General features: G+C 40.9%; 2 protein-coding genes across 13 annotated transcripts in view; one reads left to right on the top strand and one right to left on the bottom strand.

Moving 5' to 3' along the window:
- The window catches only part of ATF7IP (activating transcription factor 7 interacting protein), a 122,585-nt gene extending 107,122 nt beyond the window's left edge, over nucleotides 1–15,463 (top strand). For 6 of the 9 annotated variants that reach the window (XM_024992292.2, XM_059886785.1, XM_059886786.1 and 3 more), the window contains one exon: nucleotides 3,388–8,020. In XM_024992292.2, the coding sequence (XP_024848060.1) occupies nucleotides 3,388–3,807 (420 nt within the window). In that variant the 3' untranslated portion in view covers nucleotides 3,808–8,020. 9 annotated transcript variants of the gene reach the window in all.
- PLBD1 (phospholipase B domain containing 1) overlaps nucleotides 8,712–27,907 on the bottom strand; it is an 89,032-nt gene continuing 69,836 nt past the window's right edge. The window contains exons 7-12 of one of the 4 annotated variants that reach the window (XM_005206971.4): nucleotides 21,706–21,906; nucleotides 21,458–21,598; nucleotides 12,398–12,583; nucleotides 11,585–11,691; nucleotides 9,809–9,917; nucleotides 8,712–9,008 (exon numbers count right to left, since the gene is read on the bottom strand). In XM_005206971.4, coding sequence (XP_005207028.2) covers nucleotides 8,911–9,008; nucleotides 9,809–9,917; nucleotides 11,585–11,691; nucleotides 12,398–12,583; nucleotides 21,458–21,598; nucleotides 21,706–21,906 — 842 coding nt within the window. In that variant the 3' untranslated portion in view covers nucleotides 8,712–8,910. The remainder of the gene's footprint in view (nucleotides 9,009–9,808; nucleotides 9,918–11,584; nucleotides 11,692–12,397; nucleotides 12,584–21,457; nucleotides 21,599–21,705; nucleotides 21,907–27,907) is intronic. The other 3 variants (NM_001166298.1, XM_010805447.3, NM_001101044.2) reach the window with 3 other exon arrangements.

The following is a 27,907-nucleotide window of genomic DNA, read 5'->3' as shown; positions in this document are numbered from 1 at the left end:
TGTGGTAGTTTCAGGTGTACAGCTTCAGATTCTTTTCCATTATAGTTTATTATAAGATACTGAATGGAGTTGCCTGTGCTATAGAGTAAATCCTTGTTGTTAACCTATTTTATACATAGTAATGTATATCTGGTAATCCCATACTCCTAATTTATCCCTTCCCCTCTCCTTTGGTAACCATAACTATTTTCTGTGTCTGTGAGCCTGTTTCTGTTCTGTAAAGAAGACCATTTGTGTTTTTTGGATTCCACATATAAGTGATATCATATAAATTTGTCTTTTTCTGACTTATCAGTTACTACTTTTAATCATCTAGTGGTATTGGGAACTCATTGGTTAAGAAATAATAGAGAAAACCAAAGATTTCTCCTTAGTTTTAGTCTCCAAATCAATGTCACATTATCCTGTGACCTGACTGTAATAGTATTTGGTATGATAGAGTGTGTGAATGGAAATGCTGGCTCTAATGGTGGTAGGAGATTGAGGCTGATACCACTTTTTACCAAGCAATGCATCCTTTTTAAAATATACATAATAATGGCTTAGTTTGTGAAGTGCTTTCTATGCACAAGGCACTGTTAATTTATGTGGTCCTTACACAGAAATTCTTCAGAACTCTAGCTTTCTTTTTTTATCCTTTATTATTGGTATGGCAGCTAATGTACAGAGTGGTTGAATAACCAGCCCCAGGTCATACCTCATAAAACCCATTACATTTCAGTTCCAGAGCCTGTGCTCTTAGCAGCTGTTATTTTACTGTCCCACTGCAGTGAAAAAAAGTCACGTTAATGGAGCACTTCACATATACGAGGCACTCTACTATTTTACTTGTATTATTTTATTTACTCCTCCCAACCTTGCTGTGTGCTTAGTCGCTCAGTTGTGACTGACTCTTTGTGACCCCATAGACTGTAGCCCACCAGGTTCCTATGTCCATGGGGTTCTCCAGGCAAGAATACTGGAGTGGGTTGCCATGTCCTCCTCCAGGGGATCTTCCCAACCCAGGGATCAAACCCAGGTCTCTTGCATTGCAGGTGGAGTCTTTGCCGTCTGAGCCACCAGGGAAGCCCTTGAGAATCAATATTGTCCATTTGATAGAAGAGGCTACTGTGTCTTAGAGATCATTAAGTGATTACTCAGTGTCATTACCAAACTAGTGTCAGAGGCAGAGCCATTTTAAAACTCAATTTTTTCTGGTCCCAGCACCTCCAGCATGTTGTCACAGTGCTTCAGATCTAGCCTTATAGGATCTGTGGCAAATATCTCATTACTGTTGTTTGCAACTACAAATAACTTACTTCATCCCATATTCCTTTGAGAAATATATAGTAAAAATCTCTTATTTATGCCACAGTTTTGCAAATGTGATGATCCATCAGAGCTTTTTTTAACACATGATTCCATATGAATTGTCTTACAATAAATACACTTATCTCATCAGAGAAGGCAATGGCAACCCACTCCAGTACTCTTGCCTAGAAAATCCCGTGGACGGAGGAGCCTGGTAGGCTGCAGTCCATGCAATCGCACAGAGTTGGACATGACTGAAGCGACTTAGCAGCAGCAGCAGCAGTATCTCATAGAAGAAACATTCTTTTAATTTAATTTTAATATTTTTAACTGGGAATTTTCAAAAATATATGTAAAAGTAGAAAGACTAGTGTTGCAATCCCCACATACCCATCACCTGTCTTCAGTAGTCATCAGTCTTCAGCAGTCATAGCCAGTTTTCTTTCTTCTGTATTGCCACCCCCAAACTCCTAAAACCTGTGTATGCACTGGAATATTTTGAAGCAAATCCCTGATATATTATCTCTAAAACTTCAATAGAAACCTCCATTGCAGTGGCAGAAACTAAACAGTAACTCAGTTGACTTAACTGTTTTAAGATATGAGAGGATTTGGTAGCCTCGAATTTTAAGAATTAGAAAGGGCTGTTATAGGTTGTAAGCTATTATCACACTCCTTAAATTCCTACTCTCTCCAGTCAAGTTCATGACTTCAGCCTTCTCATAGATCTTACTAGTTGTATGTTTTTTTAATGTTATTTACTTAATTTGAGAGAAGTAATACAGTAAGGTGGCCAGTATTCAAATCTGTTTTTCTTCAGCTTTCCATGTTTAATGTATTTGCATTTGTTTTTTTTTCCCCTCTAACTTTGTATCTATTTTAGCTTTTAAACTGTGGATTATGCTTTTCTCTAGATGTGTATATGAATTTTTTTCCACTTCACACATGAATTTCAGCATATTTTCATTCCTTGAGATTATTTGGCAGATCCTTTTTTGAGTTGTTACTACGTGCACATTACTAGCACTGAACTTTGAAAAGGCATGGAGATTTAGAAGATAACAGATCTTCACAGAATTCACTATTTAGTATATGCAAATTATCCATTTAATGAAATACATATTAAAACATAATTTTGTTAAATGAATTTCAGTTAAGGAAATCTTATTTTTTTCATGACTTCCAAACTAAAGTCATTGAGCAATAATGTTTGACTTTGGGGGAAAAAAAGACCACTTATATCTCTGTTTCCTGGCTCTTACTTAAATCTTTTTGAAAAAACTGTTATCATTGTAATCTTAAAACCCAGATGATAATAATGTCCAGCATTAAGTCAGTTTGTAAGCTTAGTATTCATGCTTTTCCATTATCTGGCCTTAACTTACCTTTCCAAATTTGTGTGTTCTTCTTCATGTTCTCCGTGTTTTTGCCCATAAATCCCCTCATTTGCCTATCCCCATGCCCTTGTTCATGCTTTTACCTAATTAGCAGAAAGATTCACAACTATTTCTACATTTCTAAATTCTCTCTTTCACAGTCTGGTATAAATGTCACCTTTTACATGCAGACTGACCAAGAACATAATATACAGTCAGTGTTATATGTACTTAACTTATAAGAATATGCTAGTCTTTTTATGGAGAAACAGTCTGAAAATGAAAGTAGAGTTGATACTCAAATTTTAGATGATTGATAGACTGCCAACATATGTTATTAAAAAATATGTTATATTAAAACAAGGGTCTGTGGTATAGACCATTAAATCATTAATTATTTTATCAGAAGTAGATGATTATTTCAGTTTCTGTCAAGATGATGTTCCATCAGCCAGGGCTTTTGTCTCCTAAGGAAAACTCAGTATCTCAGACCCAAAAAGCACAGAGGGAATAATCTCAACACTCATCTTCTGGGTCATGAACTGATTTCAAATCATCAGGGAGAACTTGCCAGATGTGTGATATTTGCTATTTCCCAGTATTCTTGATGTAAAATGAAGACTCTCTAAAAGTAAGTGATTTCTAGGATGTTACAGTTCTCGCATTAACAAACAGTCCTTTCTCCAATCATTATCCATCAACATGACTCTTTTTTTGTTAGGAGCCCCCACGCCCTGTGCACCCGGCACCCTTACCAGAAGCCCCACAACCACAGCGTCTGCCCCCTGAAGCTGCCAGCACGTCTCTGCCTCAGAAGCCTCACTTGAAGTTAGCACGAGTTCAGAGTCAAAATGGCATTGTACTGTCCTGGAGTGTTCTGGAGGTGGACAGAAGCTGCGCCACTGTTGACAGCTACCACCTGTACGCTTACCACGAGGAACCCAGTGCCACTGTACCCTCACAGTGGAAGAAGATTGGCGAAGTCAAGGCACTTCCCTTGCCCATGGCATGCACTCTCACCCAGTTCGTGTCTGGCAGCAAATACTACTTTGCAGTACGAGCCAAGGATATTTATGGGCGTTTTGGACCTTTCTGTGATCCTCAGTCAACAGATGTGATCTCTTCTTCGCAGAGCAGTTAAACCTTGGAGCCTTTCCCTCTTCCTCTTTCAGAAGTTCTACTTTTTGGTCTTGTTTTAATCTTGTGCATGATACCCATTGTAAAATGCACATTGTGCAAGATTTCTTGGACCGATGTGTATATACACTACATTTGTTTATAATCAGAATAAACTCAGCCCATAAAGCAGAATCTTTTCCTGAACAATTCAGGCTTCAAGGTTTTGAAATACAAATGTGCACCTTGCTTTAGTTTTGAGGCTGGAGTATATGTGTGGTGTGTGCTTTTCTGTATTTATATGTTTATTACAGTGGAATCTCCCATTTTCATTCTCAAATTTACCTCTCTTCCAGTGTGAAGCAAGTAGATCAAAGGATTTGAGGTATGTATCTGGCATGATTCTGCTTCTACGTGATTTGTAGGTTTATAGATAGATGATTTAAACTGACTCTAAATGGAACCCAAAGAAAAAGTAAAAAGCAAAATGGTCAAATAGTTTAAAAAGGTTAATCTGAACACAGGAAAAGATCTTTTCATGTTTTCTTTTGTCTTTTCTGGGTTGTCAATTCAATGAAAAAGAATTGCAGTGGGCCCTCCCTTTTCTAATCTGAGATTTTTTCCATTTATTTTTGTGCCTTAAAGATTAACTGCAAAAGTAAACAGGGCCGTTTTTCCATTGTGGTTTACTCTTCTCTGTCAACCTTTCATCCTCATTTCTCCTTTTTCTCCACCAAATGTAGCACATTTCCCTCAAGTAAATTATAAACCAAGGCTTTTATATGTAGTCTGATCAGTGACATCATTACATTTAACTTTCTCTTTTCTTCCAAGAAAATTAATGCTCTTTATTTCTGGTCACTATTTAACTCTGTAAAATGAACCAAAAGAAGACCACATTTATATGAGCCAATTTCCCTTCAAACATATTTTAGTATCTATGTTGCACACTGTCTTAGAGATTATGAAAACAATTCTGGTTCACCTTATCACCCATAGTATTCTTTCAAAGAAAGTAAATAGTAAAATTCACAAAATACAGTAAGCTAAACTATCAAAGGGAAAGCTCCATTTCTTCTTTATCCTCATATCATTCTTCCTATATTATTAATCTTTTCTTTTGATGGTGCTAAATTTTATCTGATTCAACACATGTCAGCTGTGGATAAGGTTTAAAGTATATCCTTTGGGGTCATTTATGTAAGAATGACTTTACAACTTCTGTGCATCTCTGTTCCTCTTCAAAGTTTTAATCAAACTTTGATTATGGATTTTCTATTTGAGTGCCAGTTATACTGGTATCAGGTACGTGTTGGAGTGTAGGTAGCTCAAGACAGGAGAGATGGCGTAATTTGGGGGATAAGAGGGGTTGGCGATACTTGGAAAGGAATTTGTGGAGTTTGTGGAATACATTTTCAAGCCATCTTCCATATCATATTTGAAATCATATTCCTGCCTTCTTAAATGAGTTAAGTCATTAATGTATTCTGGACTTATAAGAGGGAACTGTCATTTCCATATTAATGCTTCTTGGTTTGCAACTTCAATGGCTTATAATAGGAAACATTCTACTTGTAAAGAAACTCTCTTTAGAGACTTTTACTGGTCACTGTACTGTCAGGTTGGATGTGAAGTTTGATTGATGTGGAAGAAAGCCTACAGATTGCCAAAAGTAAATGCTCCAAAATCTTCCTTTTGCTTTCAGAAAATAGGCCACAATGAGAATTAAAATTTCCATGAGTCATATTTGCCAACCAACTATGTAGGCATTACTCATTGTGGGTCTAATGATGATGGTAAAGAAATTGCCAATGTCATGCCAATGAAAATTTTTAAAGGGAGAAATTGATGATCTTCTAGATGTATGTGAGCACCTGTCTTATATCTGCATGTACATATGTTTTTACCTGCAGTGGTTGCAGTGTTGATTATGTGTTGAAGAGCATTTCAGTTGACAGAATAGAAAGCCCATGTTCAAAATTGTTCTTTATTGACCGGTTTTATGGTCATATGATAATTTGCTTACCTAGCCTAGAAAGCTTCCCTTGGTGAGTACTTTATGTTTACTAATCCTTTTTTTTTTTTTTAAAGAAAAAGCTTTCATAGCATTATATAATCAGGTGAAGAAAGCCCAGTAGAATGAAAATATTATTTTGACCTATACTGTGTGATTTCTGTCAGAGAAAAAAGAAATAAATAGTAACCCTAAAAAATAGATTTACTACAGTAAAATAAAACTTTTTATTCCATGTAGTGGAGGGAAGGTACAAAGAGAGATTGTAATTATTTGAGGGAAAAGATATTATAAGATGGTTTCTTTCAATTAGCCTGCCACAGAATTTATAGGCAACAACTATATTGGAGTTACCAATGGGTGCTAGACTTGAACTCTAGGTTTTTATTTCAGGCAGGTTTTATAATGTTGAAGAGAGCTTTCTGTTTGGTTGTTTCTTTAGAGACAGAGAATGGAGGACTCAACTAGAAACAGCTACTGGTCACATAATTTTTAATAGCAATCACACTTCATGGTACCTTTTTTAATTTCACAGTATCTTTTCACAGAGTATTACAAATAAGCTTAATAATCCCACTTTGGGAATGCGAGTTTGCTACCTTTTTAGTCTGACAATACTTGTGTAAGTATTGCCTTATTGGAAATCCTGGAAACTTCTGATACTTCAACCTGAAATAGAGGATGTTTATATGATGTTTAAAGGTAATGGTGATGTTTGTTACTGTCTACTTTGTACTTTGTCAGAGTAATTTTCACCCAATTTTAAGTGTGAGCAAGCCTCACATTTTAAAATTATAGTCTTGCCAGTACATTTATAAAGTACATACAAAGACATCTGTTGGTAACAGGTAACTTTATGAGGTAACTATATCCCTCTATTTCTCTGGACTCACTTTTTAAAACATGCAGAATACTGTGTGCTATTTAACAAAGTGGAAGTTGACGAGAGAAGTGAAGAGCAGAGCTTGCTTCCTTGAAAAGTGAATGTTTGTTGGGATGCCATTTGCCTCACAGACATGTGTTCCCCACTGTCCCAACCCCCATTGCCAGATAAGAAATGAAAAGTTTGATTGAATAAAATGACCTCAAACAAGGAGCTTAGGACCACCTGTCAGCAGAACTCCCTAGGCAGGCTGCACCATACAATTCTCTTCCTGTAGCCAATAAGTGTTAACGTGGTTTTTTTGTTTGTTTGCTCTTTTGCTTGTATTTTCCAAATTATTGTTCATGCAGCAAGGTGTTAATATTGCATGATATGCATTTATCTTGTTCCACAAATTTTCCAGTACTGTACAAGATTAACAGAATAATACCTGCGTTATCCTCCTCTCTCATTTGTATACACTGTAATGTTGGCACAGCACATTACCGCAAAGACTTCCAAGTGTTCTCCTAGACTTTCTTTGTTGGGCTATTTCAATATCCTGTGATTTATTCATTATTTTAACTTGATCATTGACCAGTCATTGGCCTGTTTTATTCTGATTTCCAGAAAGACCATGTCCCAGTATTAGATTATTGCAAATAACTCTATTTAAAACCAATGTATAATTGTGCCTGCCTTATTCTCTACTGGGTAAATGATGGCCCCTCCCCTTTCTGAAAATTTTGGGACAAACAAAAAAGGTTAGAACAATTCCTGTAAAGTGTTTCATTAGTGTGGCAGGTTTATCCAATTCCAAAAACTTACTTCCCTTGAGCCAGCCAGTGGGGAGGAATAGAACGATACAAACACGTGTTTTGTCTTCTCATCTTCAGTTTCATCATGCTAAGTTTGTCATTCTTTTTTTTTTACTTGTAGAGTCAAATACCCACCCTTTATATTTAATTGCTACCTTAAAATTTTTTTTTTTTTTGTAAATAAGGCAACTGGGCAATCAAACATCATTTGGGGAATCCTGGCTTTAGAATTTTATCAGCCATTTCAAAATTAAGTATAAAAATAATTCCTTTGTAGGAAACTTGCATCCTAATATTTCTTTATTACAGTTGAAAGTGTAAATAATGACAATGTAAGACCTTCCGATGTCTAATAGAAACTGGGCTGTAGCAAGTTGCCCTATTTTTATTAGGTTTTGAAGGTTTTTGTGGGTTTGTTTTTTTTTTTTTTTTTCTTCTTTTTTAAATGTACAGTAGAGTGGTGTCTGTATAAGTGTTAACTGTAGTGGGATTTTGTCCAGCAAGCCTGAAATTTATACTTTGAAATAAACTACTGGGTTTTTAACATTCTGAGTACTCTGATTCATTCTGTTATCCTCAGACCTTATGAGTATTGTTTTCTTTTGTGAGTCTCTCACCTTGTTAAGAGTCACTGTTAGACCGTTCAGTATGGTTTACTTAATTTGACAACACTGTGGCCCTCAAACAACATATAATCCTCCAGCTTTGAAAGAAATGTTGTTAGGCAGAGCTGCTGCTAGGTTAGATAAACTGTTTTTAACTAATAGGTAACAACATTAAAGTCTGCTGTATTGTGTATGTACACCAGAGAAAGACTTCGACTGTTGCTTGTTAATGACCAGAAAAAAACAAAAACGTACTAACTGCATTTCTCTTGGAGGTTCCACCATCCCCTAGGGCTTTGTCATGAAAACCATCCAGCAAGGAGAAAGGGAAAGAGCATGAGGGAGTCAGGGTCTGAGGAGCCGGGGCCTGGGAGCAGCACTCAACTCGGAGTCCCCCCAAGGACTCTGTCACATGGCATAGCTGCCCAGGGGAAGTGGGAGGTGCGGCCTGTGCAGCCAGGCATACATGGAGACAGTGGATCTCGGGGCGAGGGAGCAGTTTCTACATACTTTCTGGTGTATAAGCTTGTGTGCTGAAATGGCATTGTTTACTTATCATATGTTTCTTGTATGGTGCCCCACCCAATTGTAGGCGCTTGTTTTAAAAATGACAAAATCAGCAGCAGAAAATGAAAGTGATAGACTGAATTGAATATATTTCATTAAAACTAATTCTGAATGGAAAAACAGCTAAAATAGTGCCTTTGGTATCTTCCTTGCAGCCTTCTATTCCCTTATCTCCCTCCATTTTATGTCAAGTTACAAAATAGGTTTCATGGTAATAAAATCAAAGTTGTAGGCCTCTGGCATGCCCTCGTGGAGAGTTTTGTTAAAACGGCTCCAGTGGAAAACAGGGAGGCCACCTTGTACGGTGGGCCCACTGATGGCATAGGCTTTGTACTTGGATGCCAGGTAGATGTCTGCCACCTGCAGAGAGAGGAGGGGGATGTTTTAGAAAACCATTGGGAAAAAACACGACTAAGCCCCTTTGGATGGGGTCCCTGCTCTTTGTCCAAAGTCACAATATTAGCTCCCCTTAAAATAAAATCCTGCAAGCTTCCACAATATGCTCTTGTGTATCCATTTGGCATCCAAATGTGAATTGACTAGTTGTTCAGTCACTAAGTCATGACCTGCCAGGCTCCTCTGTCCATAGGATTTCCCAGGCAAGAATACTGGAGTGAGTTGCCATTTCCTTGTTCAGGGGGGGTCTTCCCAACCCAAGGATTGAACCCATGTCTCCTGCTTGGCAGGTGGATTCTTTACCACTGTGCCACCTGGGAAGCCCTGCATTGACTCGTAGAAGAGTATTAAACTAACAGCCCAAAGTGTGAGATCTGGAGTCAGATTACTCATATTTAGAATTCAACCTCCAAAATTTATTTTGACTCAGTTTTCTTATTTGTAAAATTAGACTAATAACCCTACTTCATAGAAGAGTTGTCATGAGGATTAATGAGAGTAAATACTTGAAGCAGTACCTAGAATGTATTAATTCCTCAGTAAAAGTTGTTATTAATCAGGGCAGTAACAAGAGTATTAAAGTAGATGGAACTTGATATCAAAAAATAAGGTCCATAGTTCTTAAAAACACTTGATTGAACATTGGATCACAGCAGAACTTAAGCTTAGAGAGGAAAGCAGAAAATGTCTCATAACTTCAGATTTTCCTCATTCAAAATGGCTCAAGAGAAGTGATATTTTTAAAATATGTGCTTCAACAGAACCTTTTTTGATGAAAAATTGGCAGGCTCTTGTCTCCTCAAAAAGGTAAAATTTGGCAGATGAAAGCTTGGCTTGGTTTCTCCCCAGTTCAAGTAATTCTCTTTGTGTACTCTGGAATGGATATAACACTTTTTACACACTTTACTGAATGTTTGCAAATATCATTAAAAAGAAATAAATACAAAAGCATTCACTGGGGCTTCATGTGTGCCAGGCTCACTACATCCACTAAATTTTTTGTACATTACACAAAATCTTGGTCATTAAAGACTAAAGCTTGGCTCAAACCATTCTAAACCCTCTTCTGTTTAGTTATTAGGCTGACAGAAAAAATAATGTGTCAGGGGGTTGGCATTTTTAATAGTTTTCAGAGCTTCAGATAGAACAGTTAACTCTTAAATATAATAGATTTCTTCAGAATTTAGGACCATAGATGCAAATGAATAGACACATGCCCAAGCCCAAAAGTACAAAAAGATGTGGTAGAATGATTCTTTTCCACCCACTAGATAGTTAATGTATAATCTTGGACACTCCAGATGCAGTCCTGTGCCAATAAGTTGTTAACAATTAGCTCTCTTAGGAAAAAAGACCCCAATTTGTAGTGTTTGCTGATTTCCATGATGTAAATATCCCACCATTTCAGGCTATCAAACTGGTGTTGACGTTTTAAACAACTGGTTCTCACAAGCCTATATGAGTGGGCTTCAACCCCACTGTAAACTTATTACCTATATTGAGACACATTACAGCACTTAACAATTGTAGTGTAGTGAAAACCCTTTAGTGCTTGAGCATCTGGCCCAATACTTATTCCTTCAGCTCGATTCAATTTCCGTTTAAAGTGACATCACTGTGCTCTCAATATGTTCTTTGGACTTTGGGCCAGTCTGGGAAAACTTAAGACAGCAACACTATGACCATCATCATCATCATCATCATCATCATTATGGTTATGCACATTTACAAATAACATGCTAAGTACTGTTGTAAACATTTTATAGATATTAAATTGTTCATTCTTCACAACAACCCTAGGAAGCAAGTACTCTTCTTTCCATTTTTCAGAAGCACTGTGAGATGATGTGATGAAGTGACAGAGCAGGGACTGGAAGTTAGTGCAAGGGACCTACCACTATAACCTGAAAAAGCTGATTCTGTAATTGAGTTCATGTTTAAGAGACATTGGGCTTCCCACGTGGCTCAGCAGTAAAGAATCCTCCTGCCTGTGCAGGAGACACTGGTCATTCCCGGAGTCAGGAAGATCCCCTTGAGAAGGAAATGTCAACCCATTCCGGTATTGTCTGGGAAGTTCCATGGACAGAGGAGCCTGGCACGCTACAGTCCATGGGGTTGCAGAGTCAGACACAACTTAGCAACAGAGCACAGGCACAATAAGAGACGTTATTGTGATTTATGCCACAAAAATCTCTGCAGCTGTGCCTTTGAATAGGCCTAGGCACTGGAAAACCAATAGGGTGGGACTTCCCTGGTGGCTCAGTGGGAAGGAGTCCACCTGCCAATGTGGGAGAACGGGTTCAATCTCTGGTTCAGGAAGATCCCACTTGCTGTCAAGCACCTAAGCCCATGGTTCACAACAGAGCCTGTGCTCTAGAGCCTGGGAACTGCAACTATTGAAGCCCGTGAAGCCACTGCAGTGAGAAGCCCAGGCACTGCAACTGGAGAGTAGCCTCTGCTCACCATAAGCAGAAAAAACCCCAAACAGCAAAGACCCAGCACAGCAAAAATAAAGCAGACAGAACCCAACAGCACATTACCTTGGTGTCATAGCAACCTCCAGGACTCGGACTGTGTGAGTTTAGGTCCTCACGGCAACAGACGGTGTTGCAGGGATCACCCTTGCTATAAGGGTCCTGCTTGTAATCTAGGGAACAGGGATGGGACAGAGTGAGTGCTGGCCATTCTGAGATGCATTTTTTCCACAGTAAGCTGTGTGGCCCTATTCAAGCCTAGGTGTCCAGAGCATACACCCCAGAGGCCTCCTCTGCTCAGTCTGTTCCCACATATGGAAGGCCCCTGTGACTTGTACAGGGGGGAGGCAACCTCGAGCCCCTACTCCAGGCTCAACCTGCACTCACAAACCTTCACAGTGATGACTGGACAGAAGAGAAATAACAGCACAAGTGTGTGTCCAGTTTTTTTAAACAAAACAAATACGAATCTGACTTTGATATTGTTCATCAAAAACAAAGGGTTTATGGGTAATTTTTATTTTAGTAACTGCTTTTGTCCTTGGAAGGAAATCTGTGTTTGGGATGGTACGGTAAAAAAGAAAAAAAAGTTACCCCGTATACCCCGTATGGGTTTTACCCCGTATGGGTTATTTGTTTTGTGTTTTACATAAGACTTTTTTCAATTAAATCTATAGAATCTTCTTCCCTATCTTTATAAAGAAGGACAAAATTCTGTTTGTTGAATATATAATATGCATAGTATCAACTGAATACTAGATAATTCAATAACTTCTTAGACTGCCTTCTAGTACAGAGGTGATAACCTTACATGGATTCTTTATCCATGGGGAAGAAAAGGAGTTTTGAAGAATGATTCCTGAGAAATGTGCTACGTACTGTTGTATCGCATGATATATTTCATGGATTCCATATCAGTCACTTTTCCTTGGTCACGCCGGAAGATTTTAGCTCGGGAAGCCAGATCATAAGAGTAGTCCAAACCCAGCTTCTTGACCAGTATTGGATAGCCACTCCAGTTGTAAACTTTTTCATGGAAAGGAATGTTGTAGGAGGGCCAATATCCTGATTTGGAATGGAAGAGAGAGAAGGGTGGGATTGACAGAAGACAAAAGAGAGAGGAAACAAAGTGTCATGAATGGTACTTTCTTTTGAACATCAGCACAGCTGTGTAATTACAAAGTAATATTACACAAATAATGGCTGTGAACCCTGGTAATCACACAGATCCTCAGAAATTTACAGAACCAGTATAGTCTAGATTATTCCATTAGGGGGAGAAGAGCATCAGAATTTTTTGGTTTTTCACCCCAGAGTCTTAAGGCAATCTATTAAGCAGAAGAAAACCTGACTTCTAGGCTCAGAGTTGAATAATTAGGCCTTTGTCAGTTAACCTCATTTCTGCCCCCTCTTTTTTTTTTAAGTAGGAAGAGGGAAAGGAAAAGTTATATTGTGAAGGGATTGGAGATGATCTTAAGATTCCAGTAGACTTGTAACTCCTCTGACCCTAAACATTGATAAGGCTCAGCTTCATTCGAAGCTTCACAGTGCCAGCCCTTCGTCACTAGGCATCAAATGTGACACAACTTTAATAAAATCACCATTTCAGGAACATCTCAGATTACAGTAGCCTCAGGTATTGCTGCAGGACTGTCAGCCAATGTAGGACCACCTTCACCATTCAGGGTTTAACTGCCACTCGCATCTTCTCTTGGCCCTTGTCTGCCTTCCTTTCTCTGTACTATTTTATAGGATCCGCTGCTCGAGGTGAAGTTATTAGGACAAAACAAATGACAAAACATTCAACCTCACTGATTCTGGGGCATGGAGCCAGCATCAGGGTGAAGGCAGACAAAGACAACATTGAAAGTACAGGCTAAAAATCACATTTACTATTGCAGTATATCTAGGTAATTGAGACTGGGGAGTTAGACTGCCTGGTATGTGACCTTACAGAAGTTACTTAACCCCTCTGTGGCTCACGTCTTCATTTGTAAAATGTGAACAATGATGTCTAACCTCACAAGGATCGCTGCTGTGAGCATTAAGTGAGTTCACGTGGATGGCAGAGCTTACGACAGGGTCTGGTACTTTGTAAACAGTAGATGAACATTAACTATTACAGTTCTCTACGTGAATAGCTCAAATGAATAATAAAAATGGTTGCTGTTTACATTTTCATAAAGCTTTATGGTTAAAAAAGCATTTAAAAGAGTATCTTGTATCGGGTTGGCCAAAAAGTTTCTTCAGGTTTTCCCATCACAGTGTATAGAAATATCCGAACGAACTTTTTGGCCAGCAATATAGTATCAAAACCACCTGCTGATGTATAAATATTACCATTCTTCCTTCTAAAGGAAGAAACAGAGGTTCAGAGAGGTTGAATGCCTTCCTTCTGACTAAAAGCACCCAGGACTTCTATTGATACATCACTGTGGCTTCTAAATACTAGGTTTGTGGGGCTTTTTAAAAAATGGCTGTACGATATCACTTATTTGGGAAAATCATATGTTTCTTCCTCAGCTTTTCTTCCCTTTCAGTAAGATAGTAACAATACTGCTGCTGCTGCTGCTGCTAAGTCGCTTCAGTCGTGTCCGACTCTGTGCAACCCCACAGACGGCAGCCCACCAGGCTCCCCCGTCCCTGGGATTCTCCAGGCAAGAACACTGGAGTGGGTTGCCATTTCCTTCTCCAATGCATGAAAGTGAAAAGTGAAAGTGAAGTTGTTCAGTCGTGTCCGACTGACTCTTTGCGACCCCATGGACTGCAGCCTACCAGGCTCCTCCATCCATGAGATTTTCCAGGCAAGAGTTCTGGAGTGGGTTGCTATTGCCTTCTCCGGTAACAATACTACTTATCTGGAAATATGTTATGTGTGTGTGCTCAGTTGCACAGTCATGTCCAACTCTTTGTGACCTCATGGGCTGTAGCCTGCCAGGCTCCTCTCTCCGTGGGATCTCCAGGCAAGGATACTGGAGTGGGTTGCCATTCCCTTCTCCAGGGGATCTTCCCGACCCAGGGATCGAACCCAACTCTCCTGTGCTCCAGCATTGGCAGGCAGATCCTTTACCACTGTGCCACCTGGGAAGCCCTTGGAAACACGTTATGAAAGTCAAACAAAAGAAAATAAATAAAAGATACATCAAGTATATGGTAGACACTCTGAATTTAACTCTGTATTTTCTGCCTCTGGGGGAAAAATAAAACATAAAGCCCCACAAACTACAGACAGATCATCATCAGTTTATTTAATACCAGGGTAGATTTCTTCATGGAATCTAAAAATGGGATTGCAAAGAACCCAAATCCCATCATAGCAGCAGCAGCAGTCCCAAGAAGAAAAGGCCTGGGGTAACTAGTCTACTTTAACAAGCATCTCCCTCTTGAGGCTGGCTATTACTATCAGGCTCTTAGGAGCTGGATGGACCAGTCTTCAGAGTCAGATAGCTGGGTCCTCAGTTTTGAATTGTCGTGCTAACCAAGTAACCACCTAGTGATCTGACTTCTCAGGTGGATTTCCCAAGAAGAAGTGGAGGCAGGTCCACTGCTTGGTAGCACGCGTATCTTCTTAGCAACTGAAGTTTCCACCTTAGTCAATTCTGTTTTATGCACGTGGTGTGCATTTCACTGGCGGGAGCCAACGTGGAGTGAGGCATCTCCCCCTGGGTGTCATTACTAGATGAATGTGAGGACCTGGGAAATGAAGGACCAGCCCTGATCCCCAGGATCCACACGTTATCTTGGTTCTGTACCTGTTCATCTCTCAGTGGACCTATTTCAACATTTTCCTAATTCACCTCCTGTATTCTCTCTTTCAGTGTGTTCTCCCTTTACAAAGACTCCAGTTTTCTAAAGCAAGATCCCCAACCTCTGGAATCTAATGCCTGATGATCTGAGGTGCAGCTGATGTAATAATAACAGAAATAAAGTGCACAATGAATATAATGCATTTGAATCATCCCCAAACCCAAATCATCCCCACCCCCTACCCCAGGCTGTAGAAGAATTGTCTTCCATGAAAACAGTCCCTGCTGCCAAAAAGGCTGGGGACTGATGCTCTAAAGGATAAAGGCTAAACTGCTCAGCAAGATCCAAGGGCTGTAGTTTTCTCATCACTACCTTATCTTCCACATCACAGCCTCCTCTCCAGCCATCCTGGGCCAATACATTCTTCTTCATGCCATGGTCTCGTGTCTCTCTCTGTTTGATTTGTCCCCGTGTCAAACTGCTGAGCTCCTTTCTCGCATGTCTCTTCATTGTTTCTGGGAGTTGTTTGTCCACTGATCTCCAGTAGCATATTGGGCACCTACTGACCTGGGAAGTTCAACTTTCAGTGTCCTATCATTTTGCCTTTTCATACTGTTCATGGGGTTCTCAAGGCAAGCATGCTGAAGTGTTTTGCCATTCCCTTTCCCTTCTCCAGTGGACCACATTTTGTCAGAACTCTCCACCATGACCCGTGCTCATAGTTTCATTGAGTTAGATAAGGCTGTGGTCCATGTGATCACTTTGATTAGTTTTCTGTGATTGTGGTTTTCATTCTCTCTGCCCTCTGATGGATTAGGATAAGAGGCTTATGGAAGCTTCCTGATGGGAGAGACTGATTGAGGGGGAAACTGGGTCGTCTTCTTATGAGTGGGGCCATGCTTAGTAAATCTTTAATCCAATTTTCTGTTGATGGGCAGGTCTGTGTTCCCTCCCTGTTGTTTGACCTGAGGCCAAACTATGGTGGAGTTAATGAAGATAATGGCAACCTCCTTCAAAAGGCCCCATGCATGCACTGCTGCACTCAGTGCCCCCGACCCTGCAGCAGGCTACCACCAACCCACACCTCTGCTGGAGACTCCTGGACACTCACGGGCAAGTCTGGGTCAGTCTCCTGTGGGGTCACTGCTCCTTTTTCCTGGGTCCTGGTGTGCACAAGGTTTTGTTTGTGCCCTCCAAGAGTCTGTTTCCCCAGTCCTGTGTAAGTTCTGGTGGCTCTATGGTGAGGTTAATGGCGACCTCCTCCAAGAGGTCTTATGCCATACCCAGGTCTGCTGTACCCAGAGCCCCTGCCCCTGCTGCCCCTGGTCAGCAGGCCACTGCTGACCCATACCTCCACAGTAGACAAAAACTCAAAGGCAGGTCTAAGCTCAGTCTCTGTGGGTTCTCTGGTGTGCACAATGTTTTGTTTAAACCCTCCAATCAGTGGAGAAGTAACTCCAGTAAGAATGAAGAGACAGAGCCAAAGCAAAAACAACGCCCAGTTGTGGGTGTGGCTGGTAATGGTAGTAGAGTCCGATGCTATAAAGAACAAAATTGCACAGGAACCTGGAATGTTAGGTCCATGAATCAAGGTAAATTGGAAGTGGTCAAACAGGAGATGGCAAGAGTGAACACTGACATCTTAGGAATCAGTGAACTAAAATGGACTGGAATGGGTAAATTTAATCAGATGACCATTGTATCTACTACTGTGGGCAAGAATCCCTTAGAAGAAATGGAGTGACCCTCATAGTCAACAAAAGAGTCCAAAATGCAGTACTTGAATGCAGTCTCAAAAATGACAGAATGGTTTCTCTTCATTTCCAAGGCAAACCATTCAAAATCACAGTAATCCGAGTCTATGCCCCAACCAGTAATGCTGAAGAAGCTGAAGCTGAATGGTTCTACAAAGACCTACAAGACCTTCTAGAACTAACACACAAAAAAGATGTCCTTTTCATCATAGGGGACTGGAATGCAAAAGTAGGAAGTCAAGAGATACCTGGAGTAACAAGCAAATTTGGCCTTGGAGTAAAAATGAAGCAGCACATGTCTCCAAAGAAGACATACAGGTGGCTAACAAACACATGAAAAGATGCTCAACATCACTCATTATCAGAGAAATGCAAATCAAAACCACTATGAGGTACCATTTCACACCAGTCAGAATGGCTGCGATCCAAAAGTCTACAAGCAATAAATGCTGGAGAGGGTGTGAAGAAAAGGGAACCCTCTTACACTGTTGGTGGGAATGCAAACTAGTACAGCCACTAAGGAGAACAGTGTGGAGATTCCTTAAAAAACTGGAAATAGAACTGCCTTATGACCCAGCAATCCCACTGCTGGGCATACACACTGAGGAAACCAGAAGGGAAAGAGACACGTGTACCCCAATGTTCATCGCGGCACTGTTTATAATAGCCAGGACATGGAAGCAACCTAGATGTCCATCAGCAGATGAATGGATAAGAAAGCTGTGGTACATATACACAATGGAGTATTACTCAGCCATTAAAAAGAATACATTTGAATCAGTTCTAATGAGGTGGATGAAACTGGAGCCTATTATACAGAGTGAAGTAAGCCAGAAGGAAAAACACCAATACAGTATACTAATGCATATATATGGAATTTAGAAAGATGGTAACAATAACCCAGTGTACGAGACAGCAAAAGAGACACTGATGTATAGAACAGTCTTATGGACTCTGTGGGAGAGGGAGAGGGTGGGAAGATTTGGGAGAATGGCATTGAAACATGTAAAATATCATGTATGAAATGAGATGCCAATCCAGGTTCGATGCACGATACTGGATGCTTGGGGCTAGTGCACTGGGACGACCCAGAGGGATGGTATGGGGAGGGAGGAGGGAGGAGGGTTCAGGATGGGGAACACATGTATACCTGTGGCGGATTCATTTTGATGTTTGGCAAAACTAATACAATTACGTAAAGTTTAAAAATAAAATTAAAAAAAAAAATGAAGCAGCACAAAGGCTAACTGAGTTTTGCCAAGAGAATGCACTGTTAATAGCAAACACCCTCTTCCAACAACACAAGAGAAGACTCTACACATGGACATCACAAGATGGTCAATACCAAAATCAGATTGATTATCTTCTTTGCAGCCAAAGATGGAAAAGCTCTATACAGTCAACAAAAACAAGACTGGGAGCTGAGTGTGGCTCAGATCATGAACTCCTTATTGCAAATTCAGACTAAAATTGAAGAAAGTAGGGAATACCACTAGACCATTTGGGTATGACCTAAATCAAATCCCTTATGATTATACAGTGGAAGTGACAAACAGATTCAGGGGATTAGATCTGATAGAGTGCCTGAAGAACGATGGTCAGAGGTTTGTGACATTGTAGAGGAGGCAGTGATCAAGACCATCCCCAAGAAAAAGAAATGGAAAAAGGCAAAATAGTTTCTGAGGAGGCCTTACAAATACCTGAGAAAAGAGAAGCCAAAGACAAAGGAGAAAAGAAAAATATACCCACTTGAATGCAGAGTTCCAAAGAATAGCAAGGAGAGATAAGAAAGCCTTCCTAAGTGATCAATGCAAAGAAATAGAGGAAAACAATAGAATGGGAAAGACTAGAGATCTCTTTAAGAAAATTAGAGACATCAAGGGAACATTTCATGCAAAGATGGGCTCAATAAAGGACAAAAATGGTATGGACCTACCAGAAGCAGAAGATATTAAGAAGAAGTGGCAAGAATACACAGAAGAACTATACAAAAAAGATCTTCATGACCCAGATCACACTTACCTAGAGCCAGACATCCTGGATTGGGAAGTCAAGTGGGCCTCAGGAAGCATCACTATGAACAAAGCTAGTGGCGGTGATGGAATTCCACTTGAGCTATTTCAAATCCTGAAAGATGATGCTGTGAAAGTGCTGCTCACTCAATATGTCAGCAAATTTGGAAAATTCATCAGTGGCTACAGGACTGAAAAAGGTCAGTTTTCATTCCAATCCCAAAGAAGGGCAATGCCAAACAATGTTCCAACTATCACATAATTGCACTCATCTCACGCACTAACAAGTAATACTCAAAATTCTCCAACCAGGCTTCAACAGTACGTGAACTCAGAACTTCCAGATGTCCAAGGTGGTTTTAGAAAAGGCAGAGGAACCAGAGATCAAATTGCCAACATTTGTTGGATCATCAAAAAAGCAAGAGAATTCCAGAAAAACATCTACTTCAGCTTTATTGACTACAAGGCCTTTGACTATGTGGATCACAACAAACTGTGGAAAATTCTTGAAGAGATGGGAATACCAGACTTCCTTACCTGCCTCCTGAGAAATCTGTATGCAGGTCAAGAAGCAACAGTTAGAACTGGACATGGAACAACAGACTGGTTCTAAATCAGGAAAGGAGTACATCAAGGCTGTATATGTCACCCTGCTTATTTAAATTATGTGCAGAGTACATCATGTGAAATGTCAGGCTGGATGAAGCACAAACTGGAATCAAGATTTCAGAGAGAAATATCAGTGACCTCAGATATGCAGATGATACGACCCTTTTGGCAGAAAGTGAAGAACTAAAGATCCTCTTGATGCAAGTAAGAGGAGAGTGAAAAAGTTGGCTTAGAACTCAACATTCAGAAAACTAACATCATGGCATCTGGCCCCATCACTTCAATGGCAAATAGATGGGGAAACAATGGAAACAGTGAGAGACTTTATTTTGGGGCTCCAAAATCACTGCAGATGGTGACTGCAGCTTTGAAATTAAAAGATGCTTGCTCCTTGGAAGAAATGCTATGACCAACCTAGACAGCATATTAAAAAGCAGAGACATTACTTTGCAGCAAAGGTCCATCTAGTCAAAGCTATTGTTTTTCCAGTAGTCATGTATGGATGTGAGAATTGGACCATAAGAAAGCTGAGCGCTGAAGAATTGATGCTTTTGAACTGTGGTGTTGGAGAAGACTCTTGAGAGTCCTTTGGACTGCAAGGAAATCAAATCAGTCAATCCTAAAGGAAATCAGTCCTAAATATTCATTGGAAGGACTGATGCTGAAGCTCCAATACTTTGGTCACCTGATGAGAAGAAATAACTCACTGGAAAAGACCCTGATGCTGGGAAAGATTGAAGGCCGGAGGAGAAGGGGATGACAGAGGATGAGATGGTTGGATGGCATCACCAACTCGATGGACATGAGTTTGGGTAAGCTCCGAGAGTTGATGACGGACAGAGAAGCCTGGCGTGCTGCAGTCCAAAAAGTTGGGTTGCAAAAAGTTGGACATGACTGAGCGACTGAACTGAACTTTCTAGCCTGTAAACTTCCACCCAGACATCATCTTCTCTTTCATTTATTCAACAAATATCCAGTGAGGACTTCCTGTGTGTGCTGAGCAGCATGTTCAATGCAAGATGCTAGGACTTGCTATGAACCGGTAATATGCTTAAGAATCGATAGAAATTATCTCAATTCATTTTCATAAAACCCAGTGAAATTGCAAAGGTGGGCTTCCCAGGTGGCGCTAGTGGTAAAGAGCCCACCCACCTGCCAATGCAGGAGACTTAAGAGTCTCTGGTTCAACCCCTGGGTCAGGAAGATCCCCTGGAAGAGGGCATGACAACACACTCCAGTATACTTAGTTGGAGAATCCTATGGACAGAGGAGCCTAGCAGGCTACAGCCCCTCGGGTCACACAGAACTGGACATGACTAAAGTGAAGTGGCTTTGCACACATGCACACACATGTAAGAGTACACTGTCATGGGACTTTCCTGGTGGTTCAGTGGTTAAGACTCCACGCACCGAGGGGTGCAGGTTGGATTCATCCCTGGTTGGGGAACTGAGATCACTTATGCCGCATGGTGCGGCCAAAATAAGTATTAAATGAGCCGCTACTCTGTACTAGGAAAAATCATCACTGTGACTTAACCAGTGCATGCAACAGAGGTCATAAATAAATAGTACAAAACACTTTTTTTTTTAAATAAATAGTACAAAAAAGAGTACATTGTCATGTAAGAGTTTGAGGTGTAGGTTTTACATGTGCTGAACCTTGTGATTCTTTCCCTGCATGACAAGCAACAGCATTCCCACCCCTGCATCCCCACCATACACACCCCCATAGTACATTCACACACCACACATTATCCATCATAAATGTGTGCACAGACACACACACACTCATCAGACTTGTAGCATGAAGAAAGTACCTCTCCGCAGAACAGCAGTTTGTTCAGAATATTCTACGTATGTAGGAATTTGCTCCACAATGTACAGAGTGCCTTCGTCAAGGCTGTGGTTCAAATTTACCTTCTTCAGGTCTAGGACCATGTACTGATTGTTATATGTGCCTGAAGCAGAGAAGACATGAAGACAGGGCATGGGTACTGCTTGGCTGGTTAACTCAAAATCTAAAAAAATCATACATGCGTAAACGTTATTCTGCAGGGCCACTTACCAGAGTTGTATTTTGAAAAGACCTCTGCCCACTGCTTGCCATTATTAGCCATCATACTGGCCACCCGGACTCTTTGCCAGGCCAGGAGAGACTGGGGTACCACGTGCTGCAGTAGGGTTTTATTATATACGCTGTTTGTGGTCTGCAGCAATACCAAACCACTGCTAAGAAGGTAAAAGTCGTCCAGAGACTCCAAAAACCCTACAGGAAACATGAATATATGAATCAGCGTACATACATGCAAAATATCAAACCATCATTGTTAATGTAGAACTTCGCATATACAATGCATTTTGCAGAGTATTAGTTATTATTTCTTTTGGGGGTTTTTAAAAATTTATAAGTGGAGCATAATTGCTTTACAGTGTTGTTGGTTTCTGCCATACATCAGCATGAATAAGCCATCGGTATACACACATCCCCTCCTTATTGAACTTCCCTCCTACCTTCCACCCCATCCCACCCCTCTAGGTTGTTACAGAGCACCAGGTTGAGCTCCCTGCATCACACTGCAAATTCCCACCAGCTATCTATTTTACATATAATGCGTATATATTTCAGAGCTACTCTCTCAGTTCATCCCACCGTCTCCTTCCCCCGCTGGGTCCACAAGTCTGTTCCCTGTCTGCGACTCTATTCCTGCCCTGCAAATAGGCTCATCAGTACTTTTTTTCTTGATTCCATATGTGTGTGTTAATATGCAATAATAGTGTTTCTCTGGCTTGCTTCACTGTTTATAACAAGCTCTAGGGTGTCAGTTGTCATTGCCCTCCTCCAGCTTTGGTTCACCTCGGCAGCAGATGCCGGTGAACCTCCATCCCTGGGCTCTCCATTGAAAAATTTTGATTTTATGATTTGATGAAAATACATTAAATCAGGAACCAGACCTAAGGATGCATGATTGACAAGCAAAGTATTAATGACTATATAGTCATAGTATGATTATATAGTCATACTAATGACTATATACAAGCAAATTTTAATGACTATTCATTCACCACTTGAGCTGGAGTCATTTTGCAGTGTTTCATCTGAACAACCATATTGGCAGCCTTGAGCAAGCTCTCTGATAGAAAATCTCCACATGATGGAAAGCTGTATTTCTGGCCTAATATTCTTGCTAATTCACTCCTTATTGTAGCAGCCTCGATGGACACAAGAGGGCAGGCATTCTTTAATATGTATAGGTAAGTGACTAATACTAACATGAAAGGAACAGTATTTCATTCAAGAGCAAGACTGTTTATAGAAGACCAAAAAAAAAAAAAAAAAAGTAGGCCATCTAGAGTTCTAGAACAAAGAAGATAAACTGTCTTACAAAAAACTTTAGTCAAGGAGTCTAATTTTATAATTTTGAGTTTAACGTTAAAGAAAAGGCCCAGGGAAGGGACAAAGTCCTGAAATATAGCATTATAAGAGAAACAAGTGTTCTTTGAATATGTAAAATTATATTCTTGCTCTAATCTTTCACTAGCAACTTCAGAAGGCACTCTATGTTAGATAAGGATAGAGTGAAACATCTGGGATGAAAGCCAGCTGGCAAATTACATTTCATAGTAAGCTTCTTACTAAATTTAATTAAGAGACAAAAGAGAACCCTTACAGTTAATAAAGCATCTTCCAGGACTTAGAAAATAACCACCTGAGGTCTTCCCTGGTGGCAGAGTGGATAAGAATCCGCCTGCCGATGCAGGGAACACAGATCAGGTCCAGCAAGATTCCACATGCCGTGGAGCAACTAAGCCTGTGCACCCTAAAGCCCATACTCCGCAACAAGAGAAGCCATTGCAATGAGAAGCCCTTGCACCGCAACCAAGAGTAAGTAGTCCCAGCTCGCTGCAACTAGAGAAAGCCTGCACAAAGCAACGAAGATCCAGTGCAGACAAAAATAAATAAAATCTTTTTAAAAATGGACTTTCAGAAGGTTTTTTTAAAATAGCCACTTGAATTATAAACAATGACCATTCTCCTCTAATTCTATTTAGATCTCTTGCTTAGGACAACCCAGAAGAGTTTATCCTTATTATCCTACCAAGTGTATTTAAAATGTGCCCCGTTTGGAAGAGTGACATCAACATCACAGGGGTGTGAGACACTCCGTTTATCTCTCCCCCTCAATCTACAACCAGTAAAACCAGTAAAGCATCCGTAACTCAACAAAGGTGACTCTGCCCCACACAGCAGGATGCTGGAGAATTCCACACATCTGTTATCTAAAGGTGGGTGGATTGGACCATATGGAGGAGGAAGAACCAGAGGAACAATGAAGGCAGTACCTGTAGTCCTGAACCCCTGGCCACAATAGCTGGGCCCAGAGCCCGGGAGAAGCCTTAATAGCTGGGTAGGTGGCACACAGGAGTCTGGTGGCCTGGTCACAGCACCCCCAGCCAACAGGGAGCTGGAAGGCAGCGGCAGCAAGCCCTGCAACCCTGTTCCTCAAGCTACAGGGCACCACGACTCAGCCTCCCCTCCTCCACTGCCTCCAGCAGCAGCACCTACAACCCCAGTCAAGGCAGAGACACCTGCGACCCCGGTTCCGTTTCACTCTCTCCCTCCCCATACCCAGGGAACTGCACACAGCCGAGGAACCTGCTATCTCAGAGGTGCCCCACCAACAGCACCGGTGACAATGAGGGTCCAGGGCAACATCCCTGACAGAGACAGAAGAGGGTGGGAAGTGACAGCTCTCAAAAATAACCAGAGGCAGCTCTGGGAAAAGAATCCCGACCACTCCCCGTCGCAAAAAATAGAAAAGGAAAAAAACCACAACAAAACCAACTTGCGCTATATCGCCACCTACTGGAAAGCAAAAGAAAGGCATCTAATTACTAAACATTGCAGGCGGATTCTTTACCAACTGAGCTATGAGGGAAGGCCCAATTACTAAACTACTGAACAGTTACTCAAGAGGGGGGGGGGGGGAGTTTTACCCAAAGAAGAAATATTTGACACTTCAAATTCACTGGATGAAGCACAAGCTGGAATCAAGATTTCCGGGAGAAATATCAACAACCTCAGATATGCAGATGACATACCCTTATGGCAGAAAGCGAAGAGGAACTACAGAGCCTCTTGATGAAAGTGAAAGAGGAGAGTGAAAAAGTTGGCTTAAAGCTCAACATTCAGAAAATTAAGATCATGGCATCTGGTCCCATCACTTCATGGCAAATAGATGGGGAAACGATGGAAATAGTGAGAGATTTTATTTTCTTGGCCTCCAAAATCACTGCAGATGGTGACTGCAGCTGTGAAATTAAAAGACACTTGCTCTTTGGAAGAAATGCTATGACCAACCTAGACAGCATATTAAAAAGCAGAGACATTACTTTGCCAACAAAGGTCCATCTAGTCAAAGCTATGGTTTTTCCAGTAGTCATGTATGGATGTGAGAGTTGGACTATAAAGAAAGCTGAGTGCTGAAGAATTGATGCTTTTGAACTGTGGTGTTGGAGAAGACTCTTGAGAGTCCCCTGGACTGCAAGGAAATCCAACCAGTCAATTCTAAAGGAAATCAGTCCTGAATATTCTTTGGAAGATGATGCTAAGCTGAAACTCCAATACTTAGGCCACCTGATGCGAAGAACTGACTCACTGGAAAACACCCTGATGCTGGGAAAGATTGAAGGCTGGAGGAAAGGGGGACGACAGAGGATGAGATGGTTGGATGGCATCACCAACTCGATGGACATGGTTTTTGGTGGACTCTGGGAGTTGGTGATGGACAGGGAGGCCTGGTGTGCTGCAGTCCATGGGGTCTCAAAGAGTTGGACACGACTGAACAGCTGAACTGAACATTATATAAATTTTTGTATATATAAATATTATATTTCTCCTCCTGTATACACTCCAGTGTGCTCATTCCCAAAATGCCCTCCCCCTGCCACCCTTCCTCTCTGGTAACCACTAATCTGTTCACTGTATCTGTGTGTTTGTTTTTGTTTGGTTTGGTTTGTTCATTTATTTTTAATTTATTTTTGTATTCCACATATGAATGAAATCATCTGATATGTGTCTTTTTCCATCTGACTTACTTCATTTAGCATAATACTTGCAAGGTTCCCAAATAGCCAAAACAATCTTGAGAAAGAGGAACAGAGCTAGAAGAATCATGCTCCCTGACTTCAGACTATACTACAAAGCTACAGTCATAAAACAGTATGGAACTGGCACAAAAAAGACACATCAGTTGCTTAACTTCATAGACTTGTATGTCCAGTTTTTTCCCCAGGTTTGGGTAGTCCTCAACTGTTATTTCTTTCAATACACTCTCCTCACTCTCCCTTCTCCTTTCTGGGATACCCATTACCCTAATGATACATTTCCTAATGGAGTCAGATAGTTCTATAGGATTTTCTTCTTTGTAGACCTTAATTTCCTCTCTTCTATCTATATCATTTCTAGATTTGTCTTCGAGCTCACTAATTCTCTCTTCCATGTGGTCTCCAGTATTTCCAGTGCTTTCTAATTCAGTCTTTATTTCATTTAAAGTTCTTCAGCTCCAGAGTTTCTACTTGGTTCTATTTTTGAATTTCAGTTGGTATTCAGAAAATACCAATTTCTCTTTGGTATTCTTTCTGTTAATTAATTTTATTTCTGAGCTCACTGAATTGCCTTTCAAAGTTTTCTTGTAGCTCATTGGGTATCTTCACAGGTATCTGAATTCTCTATAACTTAGATAATGTTATAAACCATTAAAAATTTAAAAGGTGTTCATTTGCACATCACATACATTAACTGCTCCAAAGCTTTTGAAACCATAAGCCCCCGCGTCCTTGTCTTCTGAAGTAAAATACTGACTCAAGAGTTAATCATTGGAAAATGTGAAGATGTAGAAAGAAAGAGGAGAAGGCAATGGCACCCCACTCCAGTACTCTTGCCTGGAAAATCCCATGGATGGAGGAGCCTGGTAGGCTGCAGTCCATTGGGTTGCTGAGGGTTGGACACGACTGAGTGACTTCACTTTCACTTTCATGCATTGGAGAAGGCAATGGCAACCCCCTCCAGTGTTCTTGCCTGGAGAATCCCAGGGACGGGGGAGCCTGGTGGGCTGCCATCTCTGGGGTCACACAGAGTTGGACACGACTGAAGTGATGCAGCAGCAGCAGCAGCAGCAGAAGAAGAAAGAATAGCTGTTGGGCTGGGGAACTGGTAACAACTTAAGCTATAATTCTGCCACACAGAAGAATACTGAACTCTCACTTCCCTGAAAGACATAGATAAAGGCCTGACACACATTCCTAAGTTGTTTTTACAAGAAGCAGACCGCCTCCCCCTTTCATCTGGAGTGATGAAAACTCCTGGCCACAAGGACAAAGACCCTAGACTGGTTGGTGCTTGAAGAAGACTGAAGACTGATGGTGCCTGAAGCTTCACCTTGATGCCAGCCAATCCAAGAACTGTCTATTAGCTGATCAATGCCCTGCTCCTCACACTATGAAACTCCTCATTACCCTCTTCAGGGTGGGTCATATAGTTTTGAGGGCATTAGCCCTTTATGGCCCTTTTTTCCTGGCAAAGCAATAAAAGCTACTCTTTTCTGCTTCACCCCAAACTCTGTCTCTGCATTTCTATTCAGCACCAGTAAAGAGGCTGAATTTCAGCAACACTGTGAAGACCAAAAACTTTCCTTCCTTCCTTCCTTCCAAAAGAGTAGACTTATTGTTGACCAAGTTCATGAATGACATACAACTCAGGGTCAGGCATGAGGATCACGATTGTAAAAATATCTGTACTGCATGTCTTCACCCCTTGCTTTATCCATACTTAGCAATGGGACATGGCAGCATCTCCCAGCAAGAGACATTGTCTGTTTCCCCACCCCTTAAATCTGAACTGTTTTGGCTTAACAAAAGGTGCCGGTTCTAGCCTAGGCCTCAAGAGACCTTGCACACTTCTTCTCACTCCCTTATAATCCTGTTATAGCTGAGAAAATTGGTGCAGCCTAGCCTAGTATCTGGGATGGGAGGCAAAGTGCAGGAGGCCCAGCCTCTAGCTGGGCAGCCCCCTAAGTGCGACAGAGTTCATCCAAGATCAGCAGAGCTGCCCACCCAACCCCAGCCAACCATGGATGCATGAATGTGCCCAGCTGAGACACTGTCCTATATACTCAAAAGCAATACTAATCACATATGTGTTTACAGCACAAACTTTTGAGGGTTCAGCAGTAGCCAGTATAATAATAATAGTAACCCAGTGACACAAC

The sequence above is a fragment of the Bos taurus genome, chromosome 5 (genome assembly GCF_002263795.3).
Source record: "Bos taurus isolate L1 Dominette 01449 registration number 42190680 breed Hereford chromosome 5, ARS-UCD2.0, whole genome shotgun sequence".
NCBI lineage: Eukaryota > Metazoa > Chordata > Mammalia > Artiodactyla > Bovidae > Bos > Bos taurus.
Note: the sequence above shows the minus strand (reverse complement) of the source record. Positions and strands in the feature narration are given on the sequence as shown.